General features: G+C 45.3%; 1 protein-coding gene across 1 annotated transcript in view; it reads right to left on the reverse strand.

The window, feature by feature from the left end:
* Positions 1 to 17,236, reverse strand: part of LOC134965208 (uncharacterized) — a 116,259-nt gene that overhangs the window by 53,554 nt on the left and 45,469 nt on the right. The window contains exons 4-5 of the mRNA XM_063941717.1: positions 15,643 to 15,795; positions 8,089 to 8,232 (exon numbers count right to left, since the gene is read on the reverse strand). Coding sequence (XP_063797787.1) covers positions 8,089 to 8,232; positions 15,643 to 15,795 — 297 coding nt within the window. The remainder of the gene's footprint in view (positions 1 to 8,088; positions 8,233 to 15,642; positions 15,796 to 17,236) is intronic.

The raw sequence follows: 17,236 nt of genomic DNA on the forward strand, positions 1-17,236 counted from the left end.
TTCTGTGAACCCAGCAGGTTTGCGGCTGTACTCTCAGACCTGCTTGCTTAATCCTCCCTCACTGTGCAGGGCGTCCAGGTGTCAGTTTAGTGGCAGTAAGCTGAACCTGTGCCCTGCAAGTGGGGGTTAGGATTGTGGATACTCTCCTTGTGTCTATATTTCTATCTCTGACCAAGGAGTTTATTCCCACACCCGTTGGTAACCCTTTAGGGTTTTTTCTGTTGCTCTTAGCAACATCATTTCAGGTGCTCCACATGTTAAATCACTACACATCGCTTCATTGTCCGCTCTATTCCATCTGAGCATTCCTGACACTAGGGAGACACCCAATTCCTGAGCCTTTGGGCTTCTCCGTTCACTTTGTGTTTATTAGTTATTCCATCACCTCCTGTGTATGTTATGTTATACTGTCTGTGAGTTCGTTTGCTTCGCTTCCCTCTCTGTTCATACACCGGTATACTCCTGTTAGCACTGGTGTGCGTAACATATTCAGCAGCCATACTCCTGTTGAAATTTTGTGGGAATATGGAGCATACCCCTCAAAATACTTTGCAACAGGTGGTCGATCAGGTGCAGGTCCTGACTCGACAATTTAATGAGATGTCCATTAAAATGAACACCCCGCAGGCCACTAGCGGAGCTCCCGCAGCAGCAGCGGCAAGTTCAGGGGTTAAGGAGCCGAAAGTAAATCTCCCGGATCGTTTTTCTGGAGATCGCTCGCAGTTCTTTTGTTTCAAGGAGAGCTGTAAGCTATATTTCAGGCTTAGGCCCCAGTCTTCTGGGTCGGAGATTCAGCGGGTGGGCATGGTGATTTCCTTGCTACAAGGAGACCCACAGGTCTGGGCATATGGGTTACAGCCTGACTGTCCGTCGCTTAAAAGTGTTGATGCTTTTTTTACGGCACTGGGCATTTTGTATGATGACCCTGACAAGATGGCTTCAGCCGAGGCTCAGATTACGGTTCTTAAGCAAGGGCGACGGCCAGCTGAGGTTTATAGTACGGAGTTTCGGAGGTTGGCTCATGATACCCAGTGGAATGACCCAGCCCTGAGAAACCAGTACCGAAGGGGCCTTTCTGACCAGATAAAGGACCAACTGGTACAATATCCCTCGCCTGATAGCTTAGATCAGCTCATGCAGTTATCCATCCGGGTGGATAGACGGCTGAGAGAGCGTAGGCTTGAAAGGGAGACCGCAGTTTCCTTTTTTCCCAAGGGAACCTCAGACTCTGAGGAATATTCCGAGGAGCCTATGCAGATTGGGGCTACCCGCCTCTCCTCGCGTGAGAAGATGCGGAGGAGACAGCAGGGTTTGTGTTTGTACTGTGGGAATAAAGGTCATGTTGTAGTATCATGCCCAGAAAAAACGGAAAACTTCAGGGCCTGAGGGTGATGGGAAATATCCTGTCAGGCCAGAAGTCAGAATTTCCCCAAAAATTTTTTCTCATTCCGGTGACTTTGGAGATCCTCGGTCAAACTGTCAAGACTGAGGCCTTTGTTGACAGTGGGGCCGATGGGGTTTTCATGGACCGTCAATTCGCCCTGGAACACTCTGTTCCCTCAGTACCTTTGGCATCAGAGATTGAGATCTGTGGGTTAAACGGGGAACCATTGTCCCAGGGTAAAATTACCTCCTGCACCAGCCAAATTCCTTTGTTTATTGGAGCCACACACTCTGAAAAATTTTCTTTTTTTTGTGACTGTCTGTTCTTTTGCCCCATTGGTTTTGGGGTTACCCTGGTTAAGGGTCCATAACCCTCAATTTGACTGGGTCTCTGGGGAGATTCTTAGTTGGGGTAGTGATTGTTTCTGGAGTTGCTTGAGCCTTCCAGTCAGGTTCTCGCAGCTAAGTTTGCCAGGATTGCCAGGATGTTATGCAGATTTTGCGGATGTGTTCTCCAAAAAAGTTGCGGAGGTACTACCTCCCCATCGCCCCTATGACTGTGCCATTGATTTGTTGCCGGATGCTAAGCTTCCCAAGAGCAGGTTGTACTCCCTGTCATGTCCTGAGACTCAGGCTATGGCAGAGTACATTCAGGAGAACTTGGCTAAGGGATTTATCAGACCCTCACAGTCCCCAGTTGGGTCGGGGTTCTTTTTCGTGGGTAAAAAGGATGGTTCGTTGCGACCCTGCATCGACTTCAGGGAATTGAACCGTATCACGATTAAAAACTCGTACCCACTGCCTCTCATTTCGGTTTTGTTTGACCAGCTTCGTACTGCCACCATTTTTTCTAAGATTGACCTACGCGGTGCTTACAATCTAATCCGAATAAAAGAGGGGGATGAATGGAAGACTGCCTTTAATACCCACTCAGGGCATTATGAATATTTGGTGATGCCTTTTGGGCTCTCTAATGCCCCGGCAGTCTTCCAGGAATTCATGAACGATGTGCTCAGGGAATATTTGGATAGATTCTTAGTTGTTTATCTAGATGACATCCTAATCTTCTCTCATTCCCTGGAGGAACATCGGAAGCATGTACGCTTAGTCCTCCAGAAATTCAGAGACCACCAGCTTGGGGCGAAGCTGGAGAAGTGCGAGTTTGAAGTCCAGCAAATCGCATTTCTAGGGTATATTATCTCCTCAGAAGGTTTCCAAATGGAGGGTTCTAAGGTACAGGCAGTCCTGGATTGGGTGCAGCCCACTAGTTTGAAGGCACTTCAGCGTTTTCTGGGCTTTGCGAATTTTTATAGACGGTTTATCGCTGGATTTTCGTCTATAGTGGCCCCCTTGGTGGCACTCACTAAGAAAGGGGCGGATGTTGCTCACTGGTCTTGTGAGGCCAAAGCGGCCTTTGCCCGTCTCAAAAGGGCATTTGTCTCGGCCAAGGTGCTGCGACACCCAGATCCAGAGCGTCCTTTTGTGGTAGAAGTGGATGCCTCTGAGATGGGTATTGGGGCAGTGCTCTCTCAGATGGGGGTGTCTGATAATCGCCTTCATCCCTGTGCTTACTTTTCCCGTAAATTTTCGTCTGCCGAGATGAATTATGATGTGGGTAACCGGGAATTGTTGGCTATAAAGGATGCACTCGGGGAGTGGAGACACTGGCTTGAGGGGGCTAAGTTTATGGTCTCAATTCTCACCGACCATAAGAATCTGGCATATTTAGAGTCAGCGAAGCGGCTCAATGCCAGGCAGGCACGATGGGCTTTGTTTTTTGCTCGCTTTAATTTTTTGATAACATATCGCCCTGGGTCAAAAAACATTAAGGCTGATGCGCTCTCGCGGAGTTTTGCTCCAGTTCAAGAGACCACCGAGGAGCCATTGCCCATTGTGTCCCCATCATGTATTAAAGTGGGCATTACCCAGGACCTCTTGTCATTAGTCCTTAGAGCACAGGAGCAGGCTCCCCCAGACCTTCCGGTAGGTCTCTTGTTTGTGCCTCCTAGGTTAAGACAGCGAGTGTTCCTGGAATTCCATGCCAAGAGGTCGGCAGGGCATCCGGGTATTGCCAGAACTCGGGAGTTGCTGTCTAGGGCGGTGTGGTGGCCCTCGGTGGCTAGGGATGTGGATCAGTGGGTTCGGGCATGTGTGCCCGAAATAAAACTCCTAGAGGGGTTCCTGTCGGCCCATTACATCCAATCTCTATTCCGTCTAAGCCATGGACCCACATTTCTATGGATTTTGTGGTGGACTTGCCCAAATCCTCGGGGATGACAGCCATTTGGGTTGTCGTTGACAGGTTTTCGAAGATGGCGTATTTCGTTCCACTGGTTGGGTTGCCATCGGCCAGACGCCTGTCTGAGTTATTTATGCAGCATGTTGTGCGCCTCCACGGGTTGCCACTTGATGTGGTCTCTGACCGTGGATCCCAGTTTGTGGCCAAATTCTGGAGGGCATTTTGTTCTGATCTCCAGATTTCTGTGAGCTTGTCGTCAGGCTACCATCCACAGTCTAATGGGCAGACTGAGAGGGTGAACCAGTCCTTGGAGCAGTTCCTCAGGTGTTATGTCTCCAAGTGTCATACTGACTGGGTTGCTCATCTGTCCATGGCGGAGTTTGCCTATAACAACGCGGCTCACTCTGCTACAGGGATCTCTCCCTTCCTTTGTGTGTATGGGCATCATCCTAAGGCCAATTCTTTTGACCCCCTGGATTCCACGCCTGGTGGTTCTTCTGTTGTTTCGGTCCTTAGGGGTATTTGGAGGAAAGTGAAGAAAGCCCTTGTGTCTGTGTCATTAGTGACCAAAAGGGTTTTTGATAAGCGGAGAAGACCCTGCAGCTTCAAATTAGGAGACTTAGTCTGGTTGTCCACCAAGAATTTGAAGTTGAGACAGCCATCTCATAAGTTAGGCCCCCGGTTCATCGGCCCTTATAAGATCACCAGGGTTATTAATCCGGTGGCATTTCAGTTAGATCTGCCCCGTTCATGGGGTATCAATAAAACATTTAATTGTTCCCTTTTAAAACTGGCGGTTAGTAATCCTTCTTCCAGTGGAAGACCTTCTCCTCTTCTGATACGGGGTCAGAGGGAGTTTGTGGTTGAAAGGGTTCTTGACTCCAAGATGGTTCGGGGTCGGCTGTCATTTTTGGTGCACTGGAAAGGGTATGGCCCGGAGGAGCGGTCGTGGGTGCGCAGTTGTGATCTTCATGCCCCCAGACTGATACGCTCTTTCTTCTCGCAGTTCCCCGATAAACCCGGTGGTAGGGGTTCTTTGACCCCTCGTCAGAGGGGGGGTACTGTTAGGATCTCCTGCTCTGTGCTGCCACGTCGCCATGGCAACCGGGAGGCAAGTGTTAGCGAAGTAACCTGAGCGCAGCTGATACTCCGGTCCGGGTTTTTACTGTGTAGTGGTTACAGGCTCTGTGCACGGCAGGGAATCCGGCGCTGGTTTTGTGCTCACAGTCTGTGAGGTCTGAGTGGGGCGTGGACAGCACCTGCTATATAAACCATCCTCTCAGGCTCGGCAAATGCTGCTGAATCTTTGTTTGTTAGTCAGTTCCAGAGAGTTAGCTAGTACTGTGTGACTTTGTATTTACTTGTTGCTTACTGCGAATAGGCCTTGGGATTCGGTACTTCATTCTGCCAATCCGGACCTAGCAGTAAGACTGGAGTCAGTTGTTTGACCTGCTGGGGTTCTTTTGCTATTCTGTGAACCCAGCAGGTTTCCGGCTGTACTCTCAGACCTGCTTGCTTAATCCCCCCTCACTGTGCAGGGCGTCCAGGTGTCAGTTTAGTGGCAGTAAGCTGAACCTGTGCCCTGCAAGTAGGGGTTAGGATTGTGGATACTCTCCTTGTGTCTATATTTCTATCTCTGACCAAGGAGTTTATTCCCACACCCGTTGGTAACCCTTTGGGGTTTTTTCTGTTGCTCTTAGCAACATCATTTCAGGTGCTCCACATGTTAAATCACTACACATCGCTTCATTGTCCGCTCTATTCCATGTGAGCATTCCTGACACTAGGGAGACACCCAATTCCTGAGCCTTTGGGCTTCTCCGTTCACTTTGTGTTTATTAGTTATTCCATCACCTCCTGTGTATGTTATGTTATACTGTCTGTGAGTTCGTTTGCTTCGCTTCCCTCTCTGTTCATACACCGGTATACTCCTGTTAGCACTGGTGTGCGTAACACATGCTCTCTAGACCAGATATGCTAGATCATTTATGAAGATGTTGAACAGTAGTGGTCCAAGTACAAACCCTTGTGGCATACCACTTAGTACTTCAGTCCGTTTTGAAAAAGTTCAATTTACCACCACTCGCTTCTCCCTTTTATCCAACCAATTTCTAACCCAAGTGCATATTGTGCTCCCTAGCCCAAGTTCTTTTAATTTATAGATAAGTCTCATGTCAGTTACTGTCGAAAGCTTTAGCAAAGTCTAAAAAGATTACATCCACCTCTTTACCTTGATCACACTAACTGTTTCATAAAAGCCTATTAAGTTAGTTTGACATGATCTATTCTTCACAAATCCATGTTGGTTCCTATTAATAACCTTATTGGTTTCAAGGAACTCCTGTATACTATCCCTTAAAATACCCTCCAGTACTTTCCCCACTATTGATGTAAGACTTACTGGTCTATAATTATCCGTTTCAGATTTACATCCCATTTTAAATATTGGCACTACCTCCATTATACGCCAGTCTTTGGGAATCATGCCTGATGTGAATCAATGAAAATCAAATATAGGGGTCTTGCTAATTCGGAGTGTAGCTCCATAAGAACCTTTGGGTGAATTCCGTCGGGACCAGGTGATTTATTAATCAGAATATTTTTTAATCGGTCACAGACTACTTCCTCACTTAAATAAGCATTTAGCAGTGGGACATTATCATTGCTGAGGTTATGTGTCAATCCCGCTATCTGGTCCTCTCTTGTGAATACAGATGAGAAAAACCTGTTTAATTTTTCCGCTATGTTAATTTCATCTTTGATTAGGATGCCCAACTTATCATTTAAAGGACCTATACTCTCTTTCTTTAATCTTTTGCTGTTGATGTATTTAAAAAAACTTTTTGGGGTTTTGATTTACTTTCTTTTGCTATTAGCTTTTCCGTTTCTATTTTAGACGCTCTGATTTCTTTTTTGCATATTTTGTTACAGTCCTTATAGTACTGGAATGACTCCCCCTTCCCATCCAATTTATCCTTTTTTTTGAAAGCTCGCCTCTTTTTGCCCATTAGTTCCTGAATATTTTTGTTAAGCCACATTGGTTTGGAATAATTACTCCTTAATTTGCTGCCCATGGGAATGAATTTACGAGTATAAGTAGCGAGCAACATTTTTAATGCATCCTGTTTTTCTGTGGTATTCTTGCCTTGAAACAAAAACTCCCAATCAATGTCCCTAAGAGCTTCCTTCATCATTTATTATAATGATAAACTATATATCTACTCCAACCGGTACAAACGGTACTTCCTCAGGACCACAGCAAAGTACATACTCCTGTAGTCTGTAGGAAGGGGCTTAGACCCTGAAAAGCCAATGAAAATACACACAATTATTTTCTATTTCCGTTTCTTAGTGCTGTTTGTATCCGTTGGAGTATGGTTGAATTTGGGCTCCGGAGAATGTTGTTTTAGATGTGGTTGGAGTGCCAACAGGTTTTGGATGGAGCTATACATATATAGTGACAAAAAGCATAGTTTCCCACAGACTATTATGAGAGAAATGAAGGCTTCCTCTAAGAGTCTACAGGCTTATGCTGCAGACAGGGCTGCACACACAACACAGCTTTACAGGTGGACCACATTGGTGTGACTGTTCAGCTTGGAATGAGGGCTAAGTAAACCATAAGAACCAGAGGCTGATGCTGTAACATCCTGATGTCTCATTAAACGGCAGTGCACTGGTTCAGCAAGACCCATGTTGGCATCATCTATTGTCATGTTTGTCACAATATATATGTGATGGGACATGATTTTTTACATTTAAACCTGAATTTATGTGCCATTTTCAGCTGTTAGGTTTTATTTTTAGAAAAGCTTTTCATTGAAAATTTGGTGAAAATATAACAAACAAAAAAATTTCTAGAACATAAAGTACACATTTCTCTATTAAAATCTGAAAATGTTCTGGTTCAGTGATGATAAAAAAATTAAGTCAAATTAGGAATATAGGCCCTGATTCAGCTTGATGAAGTGCAGAAATTGCTAATTGGCGATTTTTTGCACTTCTTTGCATGCGCAAACACCACTGTGAGAGGACTTAAATTATGGTCGCATGTGATCACAGTCTATGTGCCAGCAAGGGGGGGGCGTTGCGCCATTTTGTGGGCATGGATGCATTGTTGGGGGCGTGGTCTGGACAACAGAGGCGTGTCCAAACCATTTGCGGGGTGGGCAAAGGCAGCTGCATGATGTCACATAAAGGCACTGCAACCCAAAACATGGCGGCCCAGCGACTGCCTTTGCAGCTAGGCTGCGCAGGCAGGGGGCTACTGTAAAGATGTTTAGTGAAGGGCTCGCATTTTAGCAGGGGGGAGACCTGGCATGCGGGGCAGCCTTGTCCTGTGCTGGGCGGTCCCCTGCCTTCTAGTAGGCGGGGTCCCCCGCCTTTGCAAATTTTTGCAAAACTACAACTTATGATGAATTAGACACACAACAATAGTGTAAAAATGGAAGAAGAATCTAATTTACCATTAAATGCTACTTCTTTGAGCGAGATACAATGTGTTTCGTCCCCTGTGCAAGACATGGCTCTCTCCGGCAGACATGATCCTGACTTTTCTGCATGGCAGGCTGGGCATGTGATACCATTATTGGGTAATTTTCTTGTTTGTACTAAAGTAAGCAATGGAAGAGAAAAAAAAAAGAATAATTAGTACTTCTTGTAGGACTTGTACAGTATGTTGCCAGTAGCATGCTGTTTTAGAAATAATCTTTATTCCACATGTAACATGTATTGTACCATCAAGGTTATCATTCATTCTTATGACAGGTACCCTTACCCAGTTGCTTATGCTGTGGAAGTTAGACGCAGAGTCACAAATCTGCCGCTAGCACCATAAATCATGGTCTGGCAGTGGGATGTCACTCCTGCTGGGCACTGCTGTTTCCTCACTGATCCTGCATCTCCTCCTATGTTCCGGACCAGACATGTCACTCTATTGCAGTTTTAAAGAAGCAAGTGATGAGTGGCGACGTCACCTTGGATCCAAATTCAAATCAGCATACAGTATATATAAACTCAGTCTGAGCACTGATCTAGCACCAGAATATGGTTGTTATCCTCGCTCCAGCATGTTTTTAATAAAGTATTTATTTTCCTGTATACTGAACTCTGCTTGGTACTAGACTCTGAACCCGTACTTGAGCTCCAGACTCCTGCTTGTACCCATATAAGAACCTGTCCTGGAAACCCAACATTTGGCTATGACTCTTCTCTTGGATCAAGTTTCTGTGCTCCATCATTCCCTCACTTCTATATCCCAGATAGTGATATTAAGGGGCAGTTAGAGGGTTGCAATGTGTAGACTCCTAGCAGTGAATCCCATTCCACCTTGGATGAAGACTGGTGGCCCCATGCCTCGATGATGCTGCCTTGAAGTGTTATTAGGGGGAGCTAGAGACACTAACATACATCACTATGGGGTATATTTACTAGGGCGAGAGTTTTTTTTTTTTTTTTAGAACTGGTGATGTTGCCCATAGCAACCAATCAGATTCTATTTAGCATTTATCTAGCTGCTTCTAGAAGATAATAGATAGAATCTGATCGGTTGCTATGGGTAACTTCACCAGTTCTAAAAAAAACCTCCCACCTTAGTATATTTAACCAGGGGCGTAGCCAGAACTTTGTGGGCCCCATAGCAACATTTTGAAGGGGCCCCCGTCTCAAAGCTTCTATAGAGACACTTCTCTGCAGCAGTTGTTAATTTTATGCCCTATAATAGTGCCCTAGTTAATTTTCTGAACCATAATAGAGCCTTATTTAATGTTATGCCCCACAGTAGTGCCCTAGTTTCTTTTATGAATCGTAGTAGTGCTTAAGTTCACCCTATGTCTTATTTCAGAGCTGCCAGTACACATTATGCCACACAGTACCCCCAAATTTACATTATGATATATAGTGCTCCCCGTACAGTGCCCCGGTTCATATATTATAAAATTACAAAAATGCCCTCCAGTTCATATTATACCACACTACAATGAGCAAGTCCAGGGGCATACCTAGATATATTGCAGGCCCCAAAGAAGAATATTGAAAAGACCCCTATGTACCACCCAATCACGAAAATGTATATAACATGTAACGTTTGACAGGGAAAGTGGGCCCCTCTTAGCTCTGGGCCCCATAGCAGCTGCACTGCCTGCACCTATGGTAGCTACGCCCTTGTATTTACTCCATTGTCTGCATACTGTAGTTCCCACCATTGGTATCTTTCATTGCTGGACAGAAACTTCCCAAATAATGTTTTCAGCACGATAAGCCTATCGGATCTGCTCTGATATGCAGGAAGCTGAGTATCAGTAGGTGCATCTAGATTTAAAGGAAAGGGCTGCTAGGAATAAAGAATACTCAGGGGGTCATTCCGACCCGTTCGCACGCTGCACTTCGTCGCAGCGGTGCAAACAGGGCAGAACTGCGCATGCGCGGTGGGCGGATTGCGCTGGCGCGTCATTGCCCGGCGGCGACCAGCGGTGCCGCTAGCGAAGAAAGCGGTTGCAGTGGCGACCGCAAGAAGATTTACAGGAGGAAGGTGTTCTGGGGCGGCAACAAACCGTTTTTGGGGCGTGGAGCGCCGAACGCAGGCGTGTCCAGGCGTTTGGAGGGCAGATGTCTGACGTCAATTCTGGGACCTGCATCGCTGAGATCGTCGCACAGGGTAAGTAACTGCAGGGCTAATCTAGTTTTACACAAAACTTTTTAGCATAGTAGGGCTGCACAAGCGATCGCAGCCCAGCTATGCTAAAATACACTCCCCCATAGGCGGCGTCAAGTTGATCGCACGGGCAGCAAAAAGTTGCTACGTGCGATCAACTCGGAATGACCCCCTCTATTCATTAAGCTTGGTCACTTGTGTTTATGGAAGTGTGTCCCGGGAAATGTGATACTTACTGTATATCTGTTATGCACACCAGTGCCTGCAGGAAAGTACTGGTGTCAGAACTGTTATGCACTCCAGTGCCTGCAGGAATGTACTGGTGTTTGAACTGTTATGCAAAACAAATGGACTCACAGACAGACTGGGGAATATGACATAACGTACATAGAAGGTGATAGGGTAACAAAATACACACAAGGTGAACAGAGAAGCCCAGAGGCTAAGGAACTGGGTATCTCCCTTGTATTAGAACTGCTCAGATGGGAAAAGCAAGATGTTGTGTTTTAATACGTAGAGAACCCGAAATGCTGTTGCTAAGGGCAACAGCAAAACCCTAAAGGGTTACCAACGGGTGTGGCAGTAAACTCCTTGGTCAGAGATGGAATGATAGACACAAGGAGAGTCTCCACAATCCTAATTCTCACTTGCAGTGCACAGGTTCAGCTTACTGCCACTAAACTGACCCCTGACACCTAGCACAGTGAGACAGGATTAGACAGGCAAGTCTTAGAATACAGCCGCAAACTTGCTAAGTTCACAGAGTAGTAACAGAACCCCAGCAAGCTAAACGACTGACTCCAGTCTTACTGCTAGGTCTGGATTGGCAGAGTGTAATACCAAATCCCCAGGCCTATTTGCAGTAAGCAACAAACAAATACAAAGCTACACAGTACTGGTTAACTTTCAGGAACTGACTAACCAACAAAGATTCAGCAGCATCTGCTTACCCTGAGAAGAGGCCTTATAAAGCAGGTGCTGTCCACGCCCCACTCAGACCTCACAGACTGTGAGCACAAAAACCAGCACCGGATCCCCTGTCGTGCACAGAGCCTATAACCACTGCACAGCAAAAGACCCAAACCGGAGTATCAGCTGCGCTCAGGTTACTCCGCTAGCACTTGTCTCCCGGTTGCCATGACGATGTGGCAGCACAGGGCAGGAGACCCTAACAATATCCCATCATTACTCTCATGATTTGTTAATAAATAAATGAAGCTTGATTAAGTAGTATTTACTAAGACAAATAGAAATGTACAAATGAGAGAATTGAGTGGTTACAAACTGATAGCAGTTAGGACTTCATAGACATTTTAATCCTTCCACCGGATATATTCTAACACGACTCTAGCAAAGGCTTGCAGTTCACCAAAGAAGAAGGAGAACAAGCACAAAGGGCCAAATTTAGAGAGGAGGGGGCCGTTGTGCAGTTTCCGTTGGCTTCCCTCCTCAGTAGCCAGCGGGGCAAATGAGAAGACTGGCGCTTTGCCAGAATCTACTGCACATGTGTAGGTCTTTGGGAATATGGAGCTTTGGACATTTCCTGCCAATTTTTCTTTTGAAAAAGCACAAAAAAATATGCCACACAGCTATGCTGCTGGTGCCGACTTGCGACAGAGAGGTAAATATTGTAGTTATGGATGTAGGATGTGCAGGGGCCCAGGGGGTCCAGGGGCCCCAGTGCAATGTAATGTAATTCATTACAGATATGCCACTGCATGCACTTCTGTTTGTGGTAGGTGCCTTTTATAACAAATGTCCACATATTTTGAGGATTCTAAAGCCCCTTAAAAAAATTGTTCAGAAATATTTTAGAAGAAAAATGAAAAAAATTTTTTTTCATAACTCAAGTGACAGCTGTACCATAAGTATGGATATTATAGTATCAGCATTCAATGATAGTGTAACAATCTTGTGTTCCAAGGATCATATACACCGAGTAAAAGATCCAAATACAAGGTTTATTTTTCTACAGCTTTTCCACAGACAGGCAGTTCACAGCTGAACATCATGCTTGCTGTTTCTTAGACTTGGTCAAATGGACCTTAGACCTCTTGAGAAAGGACTGCACCCAACCCTATTCCAGAAGCATCAGTCTGCAACACAAACTGTTTCTGAAAGCCACTTTCCTCTCACTGTACACCAGCCAAGGAGGGTTTTATGGATGCAGCACTTTGACTCATCACAGTTCCCGTTTTCATGGACACCTCACCCACCAGGTCTCTTTCACGACAAGTAATTAACTGTAACAGCAGAAAATTACACCCCAAGATCAAAGGATAGGGAGACCTAGGTGCTACTGCATCTAATATCTTAAGTGGTTATCCTTTCGACACCACCTGCAGTTGTACTCAAGGGTATTTTACCACATCTCTGTGGATACACAATACCTTGACCGAGGATAAAACTTAGTCAGCCATTATGGTTCTAGGTTAGTCGAAATAACAGACAGTTCACTATCTGTATCCACCAAAGCCCAAATCTTGGTTATTATCATGAAACAGAGTGGTTTCTGATGGGGAGATATTTCTTCCAAACATGCTAACAACAGGTCGAGCTGATTTACCTGTACTACAGTCCATTGGCTTATCCCAGTTTGGGCAGTCCCAGTGTACAGGACTAGGCTTACAGCAGTCAAAACATACAGTAGTGGACGAGTTATATGTTTTGACAAGCGGGACCTGAGTCCGGGGCTTAGGAACTGGTCATAACTCTTGGTTAGTTTTATTACATTTTTCAAGTATCAGACAGTTCAACAACCACTGCTAACTCCTCAAATGTTTGGATATCAGCCTAAAGAGCCCACAGTTGTACAGTATGATCTTACAAACATATAGCATGGTCTAAAGCAATAACTTCCATTTTATACTGAGGGATGTTTTTGTCCAGCTGTAACCAAGCTCTACCTAGTCTGGCTAGTTCTGCCAGTTAGACTCTCGGGTCCTGAGTGGGGTTCAGTCATGGCCATAACTAGAGGGGGGCTAAGGGGGCATGTGACCCAGGCGCCGGTGTTGAGGGGGCGTGCAATTTGCATCCACCCTGATTGTCACCGACCTACTGTTGCAGCAGTTGATGCCGGAGACATAGATCACAGGTGCAGGCAGCATGTCCGAGTCTGCCCTTCATTTTCTCCGCCTCCCCGACTGCAGCAGGACTTACGGGTATAGGAGGCGGCTGTGGAGGGACAGCGGGAAGCGCAGTGAAGAGAATGAATGAGAAGGAAGAGTTCCCTCCTGCTGCCCTCAATGGACTTTCCTCTCAACTGCTGCTATATGAAGCCCTCCTGATGCCGGGGCTTCTGTCCGGATTCTCCTGCGGCTCTATATCCTGCTGTGTGCATGGCCTGCTCTGCTGCCTGATCAGGGTAAGACATGGATCCATCGCTCCGGTTTCCATGAGGCAGCCTGCAGTCCTCTCTGCCTTCTCCTGCCATTCTGTGCTTTGGTGTTGAGTCTCCTGCCCAATGGCTGCCCCCAGTTTTCGCTGTTAGTGTCTGTGTTACTGGACTGCCTTGTAGTGTGAGAATTGAGGCACCATTTTGAGGCAGCCACCTGTGTGATCTGGTGGCTGCTCTGAAACCCCTGTGCCTCCCCATCTAATACACTATATTTTGGGCCCAAGCTGCTGAACTCCACTCGGTCCTAATTGCTTTCCTCACAGCTGCAGTCGGGGAGGGGGAGGGCAGTGGGGGGGGGGGGGGTGAAGTGTAGCATATAGGGTATTTAGTGTAGTGCAGTGTATAGGGGCATGTTTTGTGGTGTAGTACAGTGTGTAGTGATGCAGTGCAGCGTATGGGGCATGTAGTGTAATGATTTAGTGCAACGTAAGTGGACACACAGGGGGCACGTAATAGAACACACTGCTGGGAGGCCATGTGACAGAAGCGGGGCACCAAATTCCTGCCTTGCCCCAGGTGACGAAAATCCTAGTTTCAGCCCTGGGTTCAGTCACCAATCATGAAATTTTTGAGCTTTGCTGGGGCCCGTCACCCCGATCCTGATGAGTTTAGCTTTTTTCATGTTAGGATAGGAGTCTGCTTCTGACAGTGGTAAATCCACATAGGCCCTCTGGGATTCAACTGTGAGACAGGGAACTAATATTGCTGCCCATTGCTCCTCTGGCCACTTTAGCCTGGTTGCTGTGTGCTCCAGGTGCACAAAAATGCCTCTGTGTCATCTGCAACACTTCCTGCACCCATCCACCTTTCCTTATTTCCACTAATTCCTCATGCATCAACTGGATCTGGTTTGCTGGCCCTGTATTAGGGTTTGTTGGCCTGTAGCCATCTCAGCAAACAGCTTAAAAAGCTTCTCCATTTTACACAGCGTTTCCACCTTCTGGATGAACTTAGCAGGCATTATCAAATCTCTCTGGCAAGCCAGTTTTAACAGCCAAAGTGAAAAATATCAGGTAGCTTTGGGTGTGCTTCACCCCTACTGACCACAATGCCCTAAGTAAACACAAAATTCAGCATTTCTTGGTCTCTAAACCACATACACTAACATCCATAATGTTAACTGTGAACAATTTCCATTTAATGGCTGGCCTACCTGACTCACCCAGCTGCTGTCATTGTGGCTCAGTCTCACCAAGTGCGATGCATCTTGCTGCCGCTGTGGGTAAATCCAGTCACCTTTTCCAGGACTCTTTGTCACTTAGAAGCATTTTGCAAATGTGTCCTTGTTCGGGTGCAAAATGTGACAAGGAACACATACACCAGGTAAATGTTCCAAACACAAGGTTTATTTTTCCACAGCTGTTCCACAGTTGAACATCAGTAGTTACCAGCTATCACCTGGGCAACTAGTTCACCATCAGGAGCCCTGTTCCTCTGTCTGATACCTGTCTAAAACAAGCTGACAGGTGTCTGCAATCATGCTTGCTCTTTCTTAGACTTGATCGAATGGAATACCTGGACTGGATTCTTTCCAACCACAACTTTACTGTTTTATATCAATGCCAGGTGTGCTTATGCTGTCCCTGTCACACTTGCCAATGTTTGCGCATCATGTTTGTACTGAGAAACTTCCCAACAGCAGAATGTGGACATTTATCTACTTAATCAGTACTCCTATTTTTTGGTAAAACAAACGATGATTACATTATGATTATGGCTCTATTATACAATACATTTTTTATTTTTCACAGAAAATCTAAATTAACAATATAGAGAAACACAATGGAATATGCAGGTGCTACTGTATGTAATTAAATGTTACATTTGCAGAGAGATAAGCACTAATCTAAGGAGATGCTAAATTAATTTCTGGTATTCTTTCTATAATATAACCCAGTGAAGGTGAAAATGCTGATAATTAATTTTATCAACACGGAAAGCAGAATAAAACATAACAAAATTAATACTTACAAACAGGTGCCGTTGGAACGCAGTAACTTGTGTTACAGCAAGTGGTACTGTATGCTATATTATAGACAGCTGTTGTCAAACTCTCTCTCATATTACATTGTGATGATTTTGCACATTTTCTTTGACTTTGAACTTTAGATTTTTCAGTATAACCTAAGCAAGACAAATTTAAAATGATAAAAACAACATTCTAAAAACATTGTATTTCAATTTTATTTAATTATTATTATTATTTAAAGTAACTTCTTGCAGATGTAACTGTTCTTGTCAAGCTGTATCTTTCATCAAGCCAGCAAAATATTTACATAACAGACTAGTGCGACATAACAGTTGCACTGAAAATTTGTGTCTGCTTATTTAATTTCAGAAATGATATATTAGCAGGACCTGCATTTGTACATCATCTTAAAATTTGTCCTTAAAAGCAAGGCCACTGAGACCTTAGGTCAACCTGGGTGCTGGCGAGAGGGTGGACACTTGCGGAGATTTGGCTATTCAAGTCATGAAAAAGTGGTGGTATGTATATGTATATATATATATATATATATATATATATATATATATATATATATAAATTTAAACACGCACCCCATTCCTTATCAAGGTTCAAAGAGGGTTGCGATTACCTAAAGGATAAATAAAAATGGGCAGAATAGATGGGCCAAGTGGTTCTTATCTGCCGTCAAATTCTATGTTTCTATGTTTCTATGTTTCTATATAGGCTAACTGCTAGATCAGATCTCCTCTCTGCCTCTTTCCCAGCGCTGCTGGTACTGACTATGCAGTGCTGTGTAGCCCCGCCCCCTGCTCACACTCAACCTTCCTCTTCTCTTCTCCAGCTGCCAGTACAGTCCTGCTGTGCAATGCAGTTGTGATTAAAGGATTAAAGGATTGGCCCCCTTAATCTGGATCTGCCTACATGCCCATACTTCTATGACACTCTGAAGAGATTGATCAGTTCGATGCGATCACATGTTCACCAACCAGTTGCAGTCCAGAAATGCTCATTTCAAGGAAAGAGTTATACGTCAATTGATGGATCAATTTAACTGCTTATTAACCACTTAACTGACAATTTATTTTGCCAAAAGCCGCTCCGAAATTGGTCGGGTTTTTTTTTATGGGTGAATTAGGTGAAGAACATGAATTTAACCCTATCCCAAATGATTTTAGTTAAAAAAATGAAAAAAAAAAATGTATTTTTTTTTCTTAATTTTGTTCAAACATCGAAAGGGAACATTGCGACCATCGGAACATCGGGAACATTGCGACCATCGCGGCTTTCATTTTGAAAGCCGGGAGAGCCTGCAGGTATATAGGGGGGGTCTGGGGGTGGCTTGGGAGGGTTCATTTACACTCCCCAGCCGCTGACATTGTCTGCACACCGCTGGAGAGGGGGATCCTGCCGTGCAGACCGATCAGCAGTGATCGCAGCACGGCAATCAGGGGGGGGAAAGTGCAGGGAGGCAGAGGGACCTTCCGGTCCCTCTGACAGCAGCAGCGGAGGGAAGTTTAACATCCTGTGCGACCAGGTCAGAGAGAGCACTTGCAGGCATGGTCGCATCTGATGCGACCATGCCAGGCAAGTGGTTAA

Source organism: Pseudophryne corroboree, chromosome 10, assembly GCF_028390025.1.
Source record: "Pseudophryne corroboree isolate aPseCor3 chromosome 10, aPseCor3.hap2, whole genome shotgun sequence".
Taxonomy (NCBI): domain Eukaryota; kingdom Metazoa; phylum Chordata; class Amphibia; order Anura; family Myobatrachidae; genus Pseudophryne; species Pseudophryne corroboree.